The sequence below is a fragment of the Trachemys scripta genome, chromosome 1, assembly GCF_013100865.1.
Source record: "Trachemys scripta elegans isolate TJP31775 chromosome 1, CAS_Tse_1.0, whole genome shotgun sequence".
Lineage (NCBI taxonomy): Eukaryota > Metazoa > Chordata > Testudines > Emydidae > Trachemys > Trachemys scripta.
Window position 1 is genome coordinate 137,272,567 of NC_048298.1, and position 19,174 is coordinate 137,291,740.

Below are 19,174 nucleotides of genomic sequence, written 5' to 3' on the forward strand. Positions count from 1 at the left end.
AGTATGACTGCTGCAGGTGTGTATGGTGCCTGGCATGATGAAGGATGGGCGTTTACAGACAATCTTTATACAGAGAAGAAGCACAAAGCTTTGGTTAAGGCACTAGACTGGGACTGGGTTCTTTCCTTGGCTGTGCCACACTTCCTGTTTGACTTTCACTTTTTTTGCCTGTTTCCCCATCTCTGAAATGGGGATAACACTTCTTTAAGTGTCAGAGGTGTTGTGAGGCTAAAACCATAAATGTCTGCAGTGATAACTCGCCTGAAGCTGAAATGCAGCTATCTCTGGGATGAAATGTGTCAGCAGTCTTACACAGCAGTGTCACAGGATCTGAAAAATAATCTCTCTCATTGAAACTGCCCCGGGAAATTCTAAGGAGGCAAAATGCAATTACGTGGGCTGGAATTTGGAAAGGACACAAGGTTTAACAGCTCCACTCTTTTTGAAAAAGTGCCATGAGGTGTTTCCAATGATTGCAAGCGGACAGGGCCTTGGCCATGCAGCAAGAGTGCCCCCTAGCACCATGCTGTGGGCCTGGGCCAATACTGACTCAGTGAAGCACTCCCTGTGAGTCTGGAGGCCTCCTAAACCACTGCTGAGGCATAGGGAATGAGGAGGGGGGAGGGGCAGTGCTGTCATGGCATGCATTCAGTCTGTGATATAACTCTGCAACTATGGGTCAGGCACAGCATATGCTGGGGTAGGGTTGTGTTTGGTACTTATGAACCTGCCATGTCATAGCTTGAAATTGTGGCTACCTGATTTCCTTTCTTCACCTTCTCTCTCTCCCCAGTCACCCCCGTTGTGTGGAGACACTTGTGCTTTGGCGTGGAGAGGCCCTGACCCACCTGACACTGCCTTGAAACTCTTGAAGGGAGTTGGGAGTGTTATTTGGAGATGGTGGAGTCCCTGGAGAAGCTACATGGATCTTAAGGCTGCCTTAAGGGCAAGGAGAAGAGCAGTGGGAATGGGTTGGCTGTGGCTGGTCTGCCTGTTTCACCTAGCCGCCTCACTGGAAGGTAAGAGCAGGTTTTTGTTAAGATAAGCTCTTTCTAAAGCCTGAGGAGACTGAATGGCTCAGGGGGTGCTGGGGAGCAGGCTATGGAGCCTCCAGCATGCTAATCTGTTCTGCTTCTGCTTCAGATCAGTAATGAGCAAAATGTGTCCCTCTCTGATGGGTGTTCAGTGTTTTATGAGTTGTGGAGGGTCTTAGTCCAGTTCTTAGTGGGACAGGCATCCACATTCCAATAAGCACTAATAGCATTACTCAACATCCCTGTTGGCTGTCTTGGCAGAGAGAGGCCAAGGTTTGCATTGACCCTAAACTCCCCTCTTGTTCCCAGGGGTAAGGCAGTTGAGGGGGGATTGGTTAGACTGTGTGGGATGATTGTATTGCTATTGCCCATGTCATGCCTGTTTTGTGGAATTCAGTCTCCAAAGAGCTGTTACTCTTCTACGAGACTGTGCCCATTGGGCTACAATCAGCAGCTCTTGCCCTTACGGTTTTTAACCACCAGCCCCAAAATTGCAGACATGAAGGGAATGTTCTACACTGGCACCAGCGGGCAGTTTATGCTGAGCCACTGAAGGAGAGTGGGAGAGGATGGAAGAGGGAGAACAGGAAAAAGCAGGGAGGAGAAGAGAGGCCAGAATGCTGGCAGAGGGAAGGGGAGAAGAGAGAGTAGGTGAAAGGGGAGAGGGAGAGGGAAGAGATAAGAGAGACTGAGGGAGAGAGAGACAGAATTAGAGAAGGAGGGGGTAGAGGTGTTGTAAACAACCCCCTTGTTTGTGCCAAGGAAAATCCCTGTGGCCACATATGTTCACTGACCCAAACTGGTTTGTGATGAATGCTCATCTCTCACTCACACGTGAAAGCCTTTGAAAAAAAAAGGGAGTTGGAAAGCAGGAGGGAGATGGTGAAAGAAAGACGTAGAGGGAGAAGAGGAGGGGGGAATGGAGGGTGGGGAGATAAGGAAGGGGAAAGGAGGACAGAGACTGGGGAACAAATGAAAGGGAAAATGAAACCCATATCTAAAGCATTGTCATTAAGATCAAGGTCAGGAAGAGACATGTCTTTATCTGAAAGAGATGGAAAGTGGGGGATGGGGAGAGAAGAGAAATGGGCTGAGATTTATAATATAAACCAATTTGGTGTGCTGACATGATTTCCTCTGAAATTATAATGGAAGCCCCAAGCATGGAAAGGAAGGTCTGTGTCTGCACTGAGCTCACAGGCTGTCCATGTGTCTGAGCCACCAGACCTGCCCCACCCTGACTGAGGGGGCGGAGTGGATTTCCTACATACAGTACTAGCCCTTGAGACTTCACCAGTGCTTGGGAATCTGCTGGAAATGGATACCATTAACACCCCTAGCCATAGGACAGAAAGGGGGAGGAAGGGTTAGAGGGGTACAGATTGCTGTAATAAGCCATAAACCAGTTCTTTAATAAGACTATGATTTTTAGTATCTAGCAAAGTTATGAATTTAAGCTCCCAGGCTCATCTTTTGAAAGTGTTGTGCAGGTTTCCTTTGAGGATGAGGACTGATAGGTCAGATATATTGATCGTTTTGTGAAAAGTGTTCACCCACAGGGGACCTGGTGTTCATGCCTTTTATCATTTTCCTGTGTAAGTTCATTTGAGAGCACAGTGATTGTCTGTGGAGCATTTAATGAACTGAATGAGGTACACCATGTGTACTCCTGGGGGAATTCTGTGCAGCATTTAATGAACTGAATGAGGTACACCATGTGTACTCCCGGGGAAATTCTGTGCCAAAAATTAAAAATTCTGCACACAGTATTTTAAAATTCTGCAGATTTTATTTGTCAAAATAACACTACATAATCACCCCAGTTTTAATTATTTTGGTAATTTATTTCAAAATACCCGTCAGCAAGTACGTCTGTAACAATACAGACACACACAAAAAAACTCCCAGGAGTAGAGAGTTAAAGAAACCCCTATGACAGCCCCCCCTCCCCCAGCCCAGACACCTGCCCCCTACCCCTCAGAGCTCAGGGATCAAGAGGAAGAAACAGCCTGCTTGTGTGGAGTTTCCTGCATGCTGCCATCTTTTTCCCTCAGGGTGTGCTAGGATCTGCAGCTGCCGGGAAACCTCTAGCTTCCTCCCCCTCCTCCCATCAGTGTCTTCTATGTGCGAGCTGGGCTCTGCCGGGTCCAGTGGCCCCTAGTGGCGGCCAGCAGCACTGCAACCCATTTCTGTGGGCCAAAAGGAATTCTGCGCACATGTTAATTTCTGCAAAATTCTGCATTGGCAGTGGCACAGAATTCCCCCAGAAGTAACAATGTTGTAGAGGCATGTGTAGAACCCCTGGATCTTGAAAGGTATATTGTGGGGGGTGTTGATCATTGTAGGTGTTTCTGATAAGTTTGAAAATATAAGGAATATATAATATAAAGAATCTGAAGTCTAATCTTTGTTGGTTTTAGAATGAATACTTTGAAGCTTCAGATGCTGACTGTATTCTTTCTCATCTCTTAACTCAGTGGTTTTCAACCAGGGGTATGCAGAAGTCTTCCAGGGGTACATCAATTCATCTAGATAGTTGCCTAGTTTTACAACAGGCTACATAAAAAGCATTAGCAAAGTCAGTACAAACTAAAATTTCATACTGACAGAATGAGAAAGTAAGCAATTATTCAGTAATAGTGTGCTTTGTATTTTCATGTCTGATTTTGTAAGCAAGTAGTTTTTAAGTGAGGGGAAACTTGGGGATATGCAAGACAAATCAGACTCCTGAATGGGTACAGTAGTCTGGAAAGATTGAGAGCCACTGCCTTAAGTGAAGGTGATTTTGTGTGTGTGTGTGTGTTTCTCAGGCATTTGAGTTAGATAGATTTAAACAGCCTGAATATGAATCATTTTCCTTCTCAAACCAGGTTTTGCTTGAATGGTCATAATCCTACCAGTCTACAATAATGGAAAAGCAGGGCAGACAAGACCTTAATGTATACTGAATAAAAAATAAAGGAAAAAATAGGAAAATAAGTGTTATGGCTTTTGGAGGGAGGAAAAATAATAAAATGTTCAGGCCTTTCCTTTATACATCATAAAGAAGTAAAGAAGAGCAAAAAGTAAAAACCCAATATATATTTTCCTTTGTAAGATCACCTTTGAGAGCGCACTCCTCTGGGTGGAACTGGCCAGGGACTTGCCAAGAAATGGGGGAGCAGCCTCCCCGGGCAATTCAGAATGAACCCTGGGTTCCTTCAGCATAATAAGGAGACACTAGACTGAAGACACTTGACACAGATTTGACACCCTGACACGCCAGCTTCACTGCAATGGAACCCAGTCCCCCTGAAATTTCACAGGTGTAGTCTTAGACTAGGGTAGAACATCTGTAGAAAATTTGGGCAAGGTGTTTTGGAGATGGACATTTTTTGTAGTCTCTTCACTGCTTGAACATTATAGCAGGGTTCTGGAGGCAACCCACTAGAATTAAGGTTGCATAACAGTTTCCATGATAATTCTGTTTCCAGACATTCACAGCTTTGAGAAGCTATTACATTTGGGGGCTGATATTTCCTGATTTGGTTTCTGATTCAAGGTGAAAATTTTGTTTCCTTGAAACATTTCACGGAAAAATGTTTTTTTTTTTTTTTCAGTGAAAGGAAAATGGGAGGGAAATAATTTCTATATTTGCAGCCCTTCCCCTAAGGTGTGGTTCAAGCCCTTTTCTCCCTCTCACCCTCAATTATATTGCTTCTGGATTCTTTATCTTGGCATCTCGTGCCTCCACCCAAGGGGGACCATGCTAGTGTCTGGAACACAAGGGCTGCTGTCCCTTGGGAAAATGTTTTTTGACAAATAATGTAGTAGGAGTGTAGTCCAGTACACAAGGAATAAAATAATTATCACAATCCCAAAAGTAACAATATAGCAACAGGGGGGACTTTATTAGGTAGATGACACAAAGGATAGGGGATAATGAATGAATGGTAGTAACTAGAATAATAAAATATCAACAATACCTTAAACCCTCCCCCTCCCAAGATTTACATGGGCCCAGCCCCCCAGCTCCCTCCTAGCACCTGCCTAGGCAGATAGTGGATTGGAAATCAGTTCTTTACTGGGTGATGCAGCACCATAATCATTGGTCAGCTTAAAACTAACAAGCAAAATAAATAAAATGGGATTTCTTACATGATCTTCACCCCTAGAAGGGTAGGATTGTGCTGAGGCTCCCTGGTCTGTAGTCCACTGGAAAGTGAAGCTGGCTTTCAGCAGCCTGACTAAGGGTATGTCTTCTCTACCAACGTTAAAGTGCTGCTGCAGCAGCGTTGCCCTGGCAGTGTTTTAGTGTGGCTGTGTAATTGTGGCACCAGCATGCAAAAAAACCCACCCTCACGAGGGGAGTAGCTCTCAGCACTGGTACACTGTCTACACTGCCACTTTACAGCACTGAAACTCGCTTCACTCAGGGGGGTGTTTTTTCACACTCCTGAGCGAGAAAGATTCAGCGCTGTAAGGTGGCAGTGTATACAAGGCCTTAGAATCACTCCTCAACCTCCTGGGTTGCTGGTCTCTGCTGGGCTGATGCCCTTTAATGACCCAGTGACCTCCCACTGAGTTCAAATTTCCCTTCGGGTAGGAATGGGAAGTTGAATGGGGACCTGCCAGGCTGTGATGCTTCTCTTTCTGCCCCAACAGACAACACTAAAAGTAAAACCAAACCCTTTATCTTTGAGTTCTGGCTTATGATTGATTCTTGATGTAACTTCCAGCTTGTAGCTCAGGGGCGGGCAAACTTTTTGGCCTGAGGGCCACGTCAGGTTTCCAAAATTATATGGAGGGCCGGTTAGGGGAGGCTGTGCCTCCCCAAACAGCCAGGCGTGACCCGGCCCTCGCCCCCATCCCCCCCCCCCGCCCCCTGTCCCCTGACAGCCCTCCCTGGACCCCTGCCCCACCCATCCCTCCCTGTCCCCTGACCGCCTCCAGGTCCCCCGCCCCTGATTGCCCCCTGCCATCCCATCCAACCCCTCCTCTTATTCTTGACTGCCCCCCGGGACCTCCGCCCCATCCAAGCACCCCTTCTCCCTGCCTGCCCCCAGAACCCCTACCCCTGACTGGGGCTCTGCAGCTGCACTGCCTGGCAAGAGCTCACAGTCCCGCCACACAGAGCATTGTGCCAGCGGCACAGTGAGCTGAGGCTACGGGGGAGGGGAAACAGCTGAAAAAGGTCAGGAGACTAACCTCCCGGGCCAGGAGCTCAGGAGCCGGACAGGAGGGGCCCGATGGCCATAGTTTACCCACCTCTGTTCTAGCTCCACCCTGGACTCTAGACAATTGGGAAAACAAAGTCCTGAACCTTTGTAGCCATTGCTGCTGTAATGCAGGGATAAGTCCTCTAGATCAGTGGTTTTCAGCCTTTTTTCATTTGAGGACCCCTAAAAAATTTCGAATGGAGGTGGGAATCCTTTGGAAATCTTAGACATAGTCTGTGGACCCCCAGGTGTCTGTGGACCACAGGTTGAAAACTACTGTTCTATGGTAAAGACAAGCTTTCATGGACCCCTTAGACATAGTCTGTGGACCCCCAGGGTTCCTCGGACCACAGGCTGAAAATACTGCTCTAAAGGCTCATTGTAATATGTCAGGAACAACTAATTCCATGGGGGATTACATTTTATGAACAATGCATAAGAAAAACTTGCAGCGTTATATAATACAGAGCTACAGGCCAAATGATTGAGATTAGAGTCGTTTTGTCAGTGCAATAGCCCTCCCCAAGGAACAGTGTGCAGTCTTGTCATACAGGAAATTGATTTTGATTTGACTGAGTTATAAATGTTTGAAAATCATGTACTGTTCATGCAGATGTATTTATTTATTTATTTTGCTAAACTTGGTAAGTGCACACCTAAGGAAAAATGTGTTCTGTATGTGTGAATGGCTAATTTTGCTTTACCGTGAACCGTTCAAACTCCAGAATGGTCCATACCAGACTGGATAACCTTTCCAAATGTTTTGGGCAAATTCAAGATATGGTAAAAAGGATAATTCTGCTGCTTCAGTAGCATTTCTTCTTACCAAAATGCCTCATTGGCATAAGAGAATATATACCGGGCTATGAGCTCAGGCAGTCCTACATTCTACCCCTATTTCTTACACTGACTGGGCTTAATATAGTGAAAATCATCTTAAGAGTCCAACAGTAATCAATTGCTTGCTGGAGGAGGTCTTGTAATAACCTTGAGAAGACATTATCTTTGAAGCAGTTTCTTAAAGGGCATCTGCAAAGTCAAAAAAATGGGCTCATGTCCTTGTTTGCTTCTTTATTCTGTATAAAGAAGGCCTCAAAGGGTTGTTTTTTTTTAAAGAACGTTTTCTCTGTTTCATTCTCCTGCTTGTGTTTCATATTAGAAATTCGGGTCCTGTCTAAGCTGGAAGACTCAATAATGAGTAAAGAACTAGTAAAATGATGACATCACAAGAGGCAAGAGTGTGGAGGCTGAGCAGTTGAGAGGGGAATGGATTTTAGTGGGGCTGTTTAAAACTTTGGGAGTTTTTTTGTTTTTGTAAACATCTATTTAACTTCATTGACTAATGAACATTTTGGAGAAGAGAAGCTTGTATTAAAAGTTCAACACCCATGACCCATCAAATGAAGAGTGAGTGCTTACATTATGCACTGTTTAAGCTTCCTAACAGATGCTCCAGCAAAACCAGAATTCACACTCCTGATATTTCGAAGGCAAAAAACAGGAAGGGGAAAAAAATAAAAAACAAAGACATGAAAAAAATGTCAGGCCACTTTTGTATGTCATAAAGGGCAACCTGACTGACTGCAGTAGGACTATGTAGAAGAGGAAGCACTTGACTCAATAGCAAATGTTGCCAGGATCAGCCCTTCAGTTGTAGAAGAAAATATATAACACTGTATTACTAGAGGAATAATAGGTGATCATATGATTAGATGGTATCACAATACATATGCAGAGTTAATTTGGGCATTTAGTCTTATCTTTCCTGACCTCCCTTTTCTGATTCTTTAACTGTGTACAACCTGACACTAACACAGGGATTATTTTTTTACACTGAAATTACCCAATTTTAAAGCTTTTATAAAAGCAAAACAATCGCAACAACAAAGAAAGGAAAAAAAGCAGGGTGGATTGCTTTAAATCCAAGTGATTTAAATTACTCACTTTAATTATGATTTAAATCAGCAAGCAGGAAATCTTGGTTTACATAATCTATTTTAATCTTGTTTGCATTTGTACTTTTTAGCTCTTTTCCTAACAAAGGTTAATTCTCACTTGTCAACTATTAAAAGATGTTGATTTGCAACTAAACATACCTTTTACACTCACTAAATTTGGTACTTTTCTTTGCTAATCAGAGGGTTCACTATTCAATACACATTTATTGAAGCAGTTACATAGCTTAAGACATTCAGATTTTTAATATTTAACATTTTTGTATTATATTAGAAAATGGTTAATAATGTATTATTTTCTAGTTGATTACTTTTTTACTAATGTTTTATGTTAAGCTGTATTTGGATGGAACTTGGAATTTAATTAAAAATGAACAGAAGCAGAATTTTAATTCTTTTTTATTAGTTACGTAAAACTATCTTAAATGTGGTGGATACATAAGAAAAAGGGAAGTTTATAAAAAAAGTAAGTTTTATCTGTAGTTAGTGAATTGTGATTGTTACTCATCACCACGTCGAACAAGATTTTAGAACTAGTAGATCTCATCCTCTCACACCTTACTTCGATTCATAGCATGGAAGGGGAAAATAAGCTGTCCTTCTTTTTCAACTCCCAGTTGGTTTCTCAACTTTGAATGAAATAGTCATTTGAACTGAACTAGTTGGAATTGAAATGAGGAAGATATTTTCTCTGCACCTGCAAAAGAGGCTACTACTGTCAAAAGCTGGTTTATCACTTCAACAAACTTTGGTTCCTGGTGCTTAGCCAGTGACTTCCACTTGTTCAGTAGTATGGCTTTCTTTAAAATTTCAGCAACAAACATATAGTGCTTGAATGCTATTATTTTTATTGAATGTAAATATTGAATTACAGTAAAATTAGACCTTAATATAGATTGTGATAATTTCAATTTTAATTTTAAATGGATTTATTTAAAAAAAATAAAAATGTATTTAATTTAAATAACAAAATAGTATTTAAATTAAAAATATATTTTTGAGTGTTTTTAAATTACTATTTTTATCCACCCTAGAAAAAAGGATTATCACTGTCCAAGGCTCCAGATCTCTGCTGGTTTACAAACAGTTTGTGTAAATTTCACAATCTCAGGCCATTTGGCGATCCTGACATCCTTGACAGAAGCTAGCAGAACCCTTGAATGGAGGTCTCTTATGTTCTGAGAAAAGAATACTCCTTAACATTAACAATTTCTGTATTAAAAGATTCGTATTTAGAATTTAACATCTGTATAACATATGCTTAATTACCTTAACTGCTTGGAATTAGTTAAATATATGTTAAATCTGTCCCAGTAACTTTCATATCAGTAACATAAGTAGAATATGGGTACAGAGATTCACACTAATTAAAGAAAAAAATTAGCAGCATTTTAAGGAAGGCATGTCCAATAAGAAATTCAACCTCACTAGTCTCATTTGTGTCAATTTAGAACCCCCTCTCATATATAATATGTTCTCTCCTATAACAGGCATATTTATTGCCCTATACTTTGTGTTATTTTGGGACTGCAGACTGTAAAGAAGTCATTTTTATTAAGAGTAAAGACTGCTGCTATATTTGATACTGAATTTATATGAAAATTGCTATTGGTGAGTACGTTTTTGGACTATGTTCATAAGAGCATAAAAGCTGCCATACTGGGTCAGACCATGGTCCATCTTGCCCATAATCCTGTCTCTGACAGTGGCTTGTACAGGAGCTTCAGGGGTAGTGTATAGAAAAGGGCAATTATGGAGTGATTCATCCCATCTTCCATGCTCAGTGTGGCAGTCAGCAGTTTAGGATCTCTCTGAGCATGGGATTGCATCCCTGACCATTTGTTTTGCTTGTTTTATTTACTCATTCTTTTAAAAAATAGCCACTACTATTAGGACATATGATTCAGTCACTACTATCTATCTTATTTCACTGTGCCACACTATTTTCCAGAACTGGACGTATTTCTAAACTGGTTAAAACTGGACTGTGGTATCTATGTATTTTTTACCATAATTTTTCTTATTGCCACCTAAATAAAACAAAGTTTGTAAAAAAGAGACAGCCCAGAGAAAGCAATATTTTAACTTTATTATGACAGTTTGAATATAGGTCACCTGAAAAATACAAATTAATTCCCCTGCTATTTGAGATGTTGTAAACAAGAAATCATAAAATCGCAGTGTTAATGCTGTTCTAGAACCTTATTTCTGTGAGGCAACAGATTGCAAAATCCTACAGTAATAAATTACTGCTCAGAGGTGTATCTGTCTGTATCAGGGGAACTAAAAAATCCTGTTGAATGTATAGTATATTCCTGCTGAGAGAATTATTAAAATTCCTATCCTGAAGAGAAGAGAGCTCAACATGTAAAATGTGTAAGTGCTGAATCCTGTGGGCTGTGGGTTTCCAGAAGGCAATGGGAGTTTTAGCTACTCAGCAGCTCTCAAAAGATATGCTGAATAATGAAGAGAATGAAATTAAAGGTAGCATTTCATAATGAAAATAATATTAAAAGATGCAACACAAGTGTATCTTAGGCGGCTGAAACAACTCTATGATATTATGTAGATTACTTGAGAACCAGTATGTGATCATGAGATTGTTTTGGAATGCATAGCACAAGAGGCAGTTTTAAGGTGGCACATGTTTCACACTGGTATATTCACTTTGCTGAGTGACCATAATATGGTGTGAATGTAGTTTCTTACATTTTAGTTTCCTTGTTTGGCTTGCCATGACTCCAAAGACACTAGGTCTAAGAACTCCCCATTCGTTTCAATATGTTGGTTTTGGCAAGGATTGGTGCTTTTGACCAGAATTTTGGGGTTTGTGGGTAGAATTGTTTACTAATTTGGGGTTTTGTGGGAGGGGTCTACAGGAAGCCATGATGGGAGAGGGATGGGGCTAGTTTTGGGAGAGTGAGAGGAGGAAAGATGGGGGTAGAGGGGCGGGGAACTATGTAGGAGGGAGTAAAAACAACGAGGAGTCCTTGTGGCACCTTAGAGACTAACAAATTTATTTGGGCATAAGCTTCCATGGGCTATAACCCACTTCATCCGATGCATGGAGTGGAAAATATAGTAGGCTGGTATAAATACACAGCACATGAAAAGATGTGAGTTGCCTTACCGAGTGGGGGGTCAGTGCTAACGAGGCCAATTCAATTAGGGTGCATGAGGCCCATTCTCAACAGTTGACAAGAAGGTGTGAATATCAACAGAGGGAAATTTATTTTTTGTAGTGATCCAGCCACTCCCAGTCTTTATTCAGACCTAATTTGATGGTGTCAAATTTGCAAATTAATTCCAGTTCTGCCGTTTCTTGTTGAAGTCTGTTTTTGAAGTCTTTTTGTTGAAGAATTGCCACTTTTAAGTCTGTTTTTGAGTGTCCAGGGAAATTGAAGTGCTCTCCTACTGGTTTTGAATGTTACAATTCTTGATGTCTCATTTGTGTCCATTTATTCGTTTGCATAGAGACTATTTGATTTGTCCAATGTACATGGCAGAGGGGCATTGCTGGAGGGAGCGTGCACAGAGAAGAGACAAGAGGAGAGTGTAGGAGGGAATGAGCAACATGAGGTATTGAGAGAAAATAAGATCCACGTAGCAGCTTTTTTTACTGTTTCCCAAATAAATCTACTAAGTCCACTTTACATGCCCCTTCCTACATGATGGGGGAATCAGAGACCCTAATGGGAGGGGAGAGGGGATAGAAGTTCCTATCTGGGAGACATAGGAAGTCACATGGTGAGGGGGTGAAACAGATTGATCAGCAACATGGACCATTCCTGTGCAGTTTGTGAGCGCTGCAGGGGCTCCTGTTGCTAAGCAATTCTTAAATGTTTTGTAAAAATGAAAGGAAATTCCTAGCAAAAATCTTTGGTAAATTTGAAGTTATCCCTTAAAAAATTTCCCAATCTGAACAATTCCTAGTTTGAGTCAATATATTCAGAATAAAGAAGGAGAGAATGGAAATTCCTCTTTATCCCCATTCCTTTTTATCTTGCCCCATAATTTGAGAACAAGAGGTGACTAAATGAAATAAATGAGTAGTCAAGTTAGAATGAATGAGTAGTCAAGGGAATGCATTTTAGGCAGAGTATAATTAACCAATGGAATTCACTGCTGTGGAAAGTCATGGAGATAGATACTGTAGCTGGATTTGGGGGTGGAGGAAGGGAGAGTGGACAGTTTTATGATCAATAATTTGTTGTGTGTGTGAGCTAAAATAACACTAAGGATAACAAGATAATCAAATCTTATGTTACAAGATTTAAGATTGCTTCAATGATTAAGGAGGGATTTTAACCCAGTATAGAATATTGCTCAGTTGACAGGAGTTGTATGCGGAACTTTTGTCTTCTGCTAAAATATTCGGTGTTGTCCCCTGCCAGAGATGGGGTACAGGACTAAAAGGATCAAGTGATGTGATCTGATATGGATACTGCATTAGGTAGGATATTGCACTAGAGCAGGGATCTCAAACTCAAATGACCACAAGGACCACATGAGGAATAGTACATTGGCCCGAGGGCTGCATCACTGACACCCCTCCCCGCCCTGGCTCCACCCCCACTCCACCCCTTCCATGAGGCCCCGCCCCTGCCCCGCCTCTTCCCACCCCCATTCCATCCCCTTCCCCAAAGTCCCCTGCCCTTATTCCAACCCTTTCCCCAATTCCCTGCCCCTGCCCCGCCTCCTCCCGTGAGCGCGCGGCTCCCTGCTCTTCTCCCCTCCCTCCTGGAAAGCGAGAAGCACCTGGAGGTAGGCAGAGGAGCAGGGACGCGGCGTGCTGGGAGGGAGGGGGGGCAGCGGGGGAGGGAGCTTGGCGGCAGGGACAGCTCTAGGCCTGCCAGTCGCTGTGAGGGTGGCAGTCAGGCGGCCTTCGGCGGCGTACCTGCGGGAGGTCTGCTAGTCCCGCGGTTTCAGTGGCAATTCAGCAGCTGGTGCGCTGAAGCCGCGGGACCGGCAGATCACTCACAGAAACGCCACCGAATCCACGTGACCGTGGACTGTGCCCGCAGGCGCACCGCCGAAGGCCACCTGACTGCCGTGCTTGGGGCGGCAAAAAACATAGAGACACCCCTGCTTGGCGGCCGCAGGAAATAACTCGGGGGAGCGGGGGCGGGAGCTCTGGGAGCTTGTCGGGCTGCAGCTAATAACTCCGCGGACTGGCGCGTGTTTGAGACCCCTGCACTAGATAGATTGTTGGTCTGATCTAACATGGCAGGAGGCTGGATTTCTAGCAGGATCTACTTTCCCTCCATGCTGGACTAAACAGAGCAGTGGTGTGATCTGTGTTGGTGGAAGGCAGGATCCTGGATGAGGTAGGCCACTAGTCTGACTAAATGTGGCAAGGACTCAGGACTAGATGGGACCATTGATCTGATCGAGGACATGCAGCCATTGAGAGTGGGGAGGAACAGGGGAAACACCGCTGTGCTTGTAAATGTCCGGTACTCTTGTTGCATACCTTTGCATCGGAGTTATGGCATTGAGGGCCATTTTCTCCACATGTGCCGTGCATGCGCACACTTATCGGTTTCTAATGCATCTTGGCTTTTTAAATATTCACCATTGGAGGGAGAGTCCTGTCAGCGCCAGGCTGCATGTATCCGTTAGTCTGTGAAATATTCATGCGCTCGATAAAGATTACCTGGGTCACTGGAGAGAAGCCATCTGGGGAATATACTGCCTGCCAGCAGCCCAGAGCCCAGGCAGTTGAACAAGGCTTTTCTATTTTCTTTCTTTCTTTCTTTCTTTCTTTCTTTCATTCTCCCCTCCCCTAAATCCCCCAAATCCCCTTTTCTTTCTCCATCTCTTCTCAGATTTTCATGCTCTGCGTTTGGGTACACTTAAGCAGAGGAAATGACTCAAACCTGATTTAGAAAATGTTCTTTGTTCATCAAAAAATAAACCCATTGGTTATTCCATCAGAATGAAGCCATGCTGGTGAAGCAAAGAGATGTCAAAGTGCCACCCCAGTGCCAGATCGTGCCATTCAGGCACTGATGAGTATGGTGTGGTGCAGAGCTATAGCGCCCCAGAGGTGGCTTGGGGAAGGATTGTGCCTCATGGAGGAGAGATGTGGCCCTGCTTCCTCCCTGCCTCCTTTGGTGTGATATGCATCCCTACAAGCATACAAAGGGAGAAATCCCTGCACTCTCTTGATACTGCTGTTGTGTCCTCCTTGGGCTCCCTACTCTATAAAGGATTGGGACAAGCTCATCTTTAATATTCTTTTCACAAAGTTGTTTTAAATGGTATTTCCTAATTTTTATAGAAAACAAAATGAAAGAAAAACAGTAACAAACAAGCAAGCAGAGTTTTAAATTCCAGAACTTCAGAGAGCTGTTGACTCGCAAAAAATACCAGCATGTGTAAATTCGATACAGTGACCTTCCACCCCCTCTCCTTTCTTAGTGGTCTCAGAAATGAGGTACATTGGTAGGGGATATTTGTGTGTGTAGCTTGTGCTGCTGCAGCCAGTGCTGTACTGCTTTGGACCTAAATAGAGGACTTTAGTCTCCAAGGGTAATTAAGTCTGGCATCTTCCACCAGGGCTAAAATTACTTAGGAAAGAAATGTAGAATGGTTGCTTGGATAGGGCTTGATCCTTGGAGGTGCTGAGTATACTGGACTCCTGGGAAAGTCAATAGGTTGTAAGAGACTTGGCCAATATCATTTAACAGTGGCAATTGGCGGAGCTAGAATTAAAACACAGGCTTTCCATCTGGTGCCTTAACCACTGGATCAATCTGAATCCCAGAGATCATCCATTGAGTCACTGAATTGCAGACCTTTCCCTAGATGATAGGGGAAAGCTGGGAACAGAATTCTGACTTCTGGATGAGGCCAGGCATGATCTCAGAACACAGATCTCTCTGCGAGTGAGGTGTGTGGGGCTGGAAGCACAGTATATCCCCTCCAGGGGATGAGATGCAGGAAGGAGTCTTGTAGGGAACATATCGAGCTTGAGCAGCTGATGTTTGGAAAAGTACAAAAGACTATTTTTTTAAAAACAGAAATAATTCTGGATACAACGGGAGAGACCTCGGAAATTGGCTGGACCACCCACCCTCCTGATGGGGTAAGTGCTCCCTGGCCCTCTTTCTTCCTCCACCACCTGTGGGAAGGCTTACATAGCCATCTGGGAAGGTGGGGTTGGAGCGGAATAGGTTTCTTTTCCAGTTTTCATGCATACGGAGTATCCAAAATGCTTTATATTGTGCTGAGTCAGATACTGGACCACACAGGCAAAGGCATTAGAAGCATGTGACTGAGAGGGGGATACTAGAGCTACAATGTTAGATTCATTTCTAACTCTGGGTGTTTTTCCCCCTTCAGAAGTGCTCATGAAATCTTAAGCTTCCACAGGGACAGCCCAGCTGAGTCAGAGCTAGGTGCAAGGGAGCTGTTTTTAACACCTTCTCCAAAGGACGCTCTGTCTCTCTCTGTTTTGTGTGTCTCTTCTCTGTCTTGAGATAGGAAAGGCCAGGGCAAAGAGAGGTGTCGCCAAGACATTTAGGATGCTAACATTGCACTGCAGTATCCCGTTTCCCCCTAGTACTCTCCAGCAATGCCAGCCTGGGGTACTACCTGCCCAACAGAGGGTTGAATTGAGCTTTGTTTAACACCTCCACTGCAGGGCAGCCCCTTTAACAGTGCAGCAGTCCTTGCTCTGAGTGCTGTCAGAATCAGGCATCAGCCCAAGTCCCAGTGTGGGGCCCCAGCACTGTTTGTCCAAGAGGCAAGTAGAAGGCTCAGATAGAAGGAGCCTGTTGTAAAGATAGTGAGTCCTGGTCCCTGTGATCCAGAGACCTGTGATCATTGTATCCCAGATTTGCCGCATGTGTGAAACCCCTCTAACAACTTCTCCACCTCTCTCTCCACTGCCCATTCATCACAGTGGGACGAGGTGAGTGTCCTGGATGACAAGAAGCACCTGATCCGAACCTTTGAGGTCTGCAATGTGGCTGAGCCGGGCCAAAATAACTGGCTGCGCACTCACTTCATAGAGCGGCGTGGGGCCCACCGAGTCCACGTCCGTCTCCGCTTCTCGGTGCGTGACTGTGCCAGCATGCGGACCGTGGCTTCTTCCTGCAAGGAGACCTTCACCCTCTATTACTATCAGGCGGAAACCGACATGGCTACACAGGATCTGCCTGAATGGCGCGAGGGGCCCTGGACCAAGGTGGATACCATTGCAGCTGACGAAAGCTTCTCACAGGTGGACAGCACTGGGAAGGTGGTGAAGATGAACGTCAAGGTACGCAGCTTTGGGCCGCTCACCCGGCGTGGCTTCTACCTGGCATTCCAGGACTCAGGGGCCTGCATGTCACTGGTGGCTGTACAAGTCTTCTTCTACAAGTGCCCAGCTGTTGTGAGGGGGTTTGCCTCCTTCCCAGAGACCTTTGCCGGTGGAGAGAGGACCTCGCTGGTGGAGGCGGTGGGGACCTGTGTGGCGGATGCAGAGGAGGCAAGTACGGCCGGGTCCTCTGGCGTCAGGCTGCACTGCAATGGGGAAGGCGAGTGGATGGTGGCCATTGGGAGGTGCACCTGCAGGCCTGGCTACCAACCTGCTAATGACGAAGGAGCCTGCAAAGGTGAGAGACTTCCTCCTTCCCCCATACTACCTATACCTTTCCCTGTTGGGTCTCTAAGCCACAGTTAGCAGCTGCTTAAAAGTGCCAGAATGAGACCCCTGGAGAGCAAATCCTCTCTCTACCCCAGAGCAGGCATAACAGCAGTGTGTCCTCTTCACAATCAGTGAGTCTCAGCCGTGACTTAGAGGGACCACTTCTAGGGCCGAAGAGGGGGGTTTGAGCCTCCATGGCCCATTTAGGGCTCAGCTTCTCTGCTGATTTTGCCAGGATATACACCTCTACCCCGATATAACGCGACCCGATATAACACGATTTCAGATATAATGCAGTAAAGCAGCGCTCCGGGGGGGCGGGGCTGCACACTCCAGTGGATCAAAGCAAGTTCAATATAACGCGGTTTCACCTATAACACAGTAAGATTTTTTGGCTCCCGAGGACAGCGTTATATCGGGGTAGAGGTATAGTGCCAGCAATGATGATGTTCGGTGTGAAAAGGTCAGCTGCCGACTAGGAATTGGACTCAACCCCTACTTCATCCTCAATTCACATAAGATTCAGATTGGGCCTAAACCTGGGCAGTCCTGAGCATCCACATTCCACACTGAGTTTAAGATTTCCTGACTCTTAACCCTGTGGTCAGTCAGTCCCTTAGATCAAACTGCTTCTTAAGTGGTTTATATACAATGTAGATTCCTACTGTGCTCCACCCAGCACTGACATACAGCCACCTCAGCACATAGCAACACAACACAGCAGTTTAGGTCAATGCAAGAAATAAGAGTAATGTATTATTTAGTTTCAACTGCAGGGGCAATTGTACAGTCAGAATGTAATCTACTCAAATAAGAAATTGGCCAGCACATTGGGGTTAAGATTCCTGTGGTCAATGCCCAGTGAAAAACGCCATGAGGTTTTTAAAGAACCTTATTTATATCACCTTGTACGTGCATTATGTGAAGTGATTGAAGGTGCAGTTAAGATTTTATATGGATATCAATTAATTCACAACCTTATTAAAATATTGTTGTAAATGTAACAAAGTTAAATTGAAAAATTAAAAACAAAGTTTGACAGTTGGGAAATTCATAGTGCAGGTGACCCGCAAAGGAAAAAAAAATGCTCTGTGCCGTTTATTTGTTTCTTGTTGTTTTAAGATGGATTTAAAAGTGGAGGCCTATTTCTCCTACTTGTTTTTTATCTTAGAAACAAGTGCCAAGTCCCATCTTTCTTGTTTTTGCTGGAAGGCTTCCTGGCTGACTCAAGGCTTGTCTGGACTTGGAAAACTGGTGCTTTTTGCAATGCAGTTAACTCAGTCAAACTAGCTAAACTCCATTGAAATCTCCACTTCACACCAATGTAGACAAAGTTTAACACCTTCAGCTTGATTAGACCCACTAACTTCAAGCTAAAGTGTTAAAATGTCTGTCTTTTTTTACTGTCAGCAATAACTGAAGTGCAGGAAGGTCTGGCCTGGTTCCTCCAGTCCCTCTGTCCCCAGTTGAGCAGTAAGAATAACTCTGTCCAATCTCAAAAGCCCATCTACCATGACAGTGGACTCCAGTGAGTTGCTGTCATTGGCATCTTTTGCCTTGTGGCATGCACCTTTCAGGTTTTTGATTCTTCACCTGAACTGAATTCCCATCCAGCAAATCCTCTCCTCTGCCAGGCTCATGGAGGTGTTCTTGTAGACATGTTGATTTTGGGTACATCTTCTCAAATCATGCTGCTTAGTGACCTCACACCAGATATCCACCAGAACCTTGGTGTCAGCCTCTGACCAGCTGGCAACAGGCTGAGAGAAGGAACTCCCAGATGGCATTGCTGTTCAAGTGCTGTGTAGAAATGGAGCAGGCTGCCTGGATTATGGGGTTTAAACATCTTCTCAGTGTATATAAACTGGTAGGTGACTTCTGGTGCAGGAGAAAGGAGTAGGTTTTTAGCAAGCTTCTGGAGGTAGGGACTATCTTTTTGTTCTGAGTTTATACAGTGTCTCACTCCCAGAATAGAGTATTGGGGGAATTGGAGGAAAGCACTGGAGGACTGTCAGGATCTGAGTTAGGTAGCCTGCATCTACACTGCAAAGTGGATGGGTTAGCCGGAGGTAACGCAGAACTCAGGCTCTAATCTATACTCACAGCCAGGTCAGCTAACTTGGATTTAAAGCACCTCCAAACCCGTCTCAGAGGTTTTTGTGTGGATAGTTTTGTGAGTTGGACTAAAATCCATGTGAGAGCCTGGGTTAACTCTGCAGTGAAGACATAAGCAGTGATGTGAAGCTGGCTTCTAGATCTGTACTGTATATACACCATAATGGGTAATAAATTTCTAGATGATATGGTATATCCAATGTGAACCAGAATCAAAATCAAGTTACTCCAATA

General features: G+C 44.2%; 1 protein-coding gene across 2 annotated transcripts in view; it reads left to right on the forward strand.

Annotated features, from left to right (window-relative positions):
- Window positions 1-19,174, forward strand: part of LOC117885296 (ephrin type-B receptor 5) — a 142,014-nt gene that overhangs the window by 30,037 nt on the left and 92,803 nt on the right. Inside the window, exons 2-4 of one of the 2 annotated variants that reach the window (XM_034786589.1) lie at window positions 794-1,019; window positions 15,213-15,277; window positions 16,097-16,793. In XM_034786589.1, coding sequence (XP_034642480.1) covers window positions 923-1,019; window positions 15,213-15,277; window positions 16,097-16,793 — 859 coding nt within the window. In that variant the 5' untranslated portion in view covers window positions 794-922. The remainder of the gene's footprint in view (window positions 1-793; window positions 1,020-15,212; window positions 15,278-16,096; window positions 16,794-19,174) is intronic. The other variant, XM_034786590.1, reaches the window with a different exon arrangement.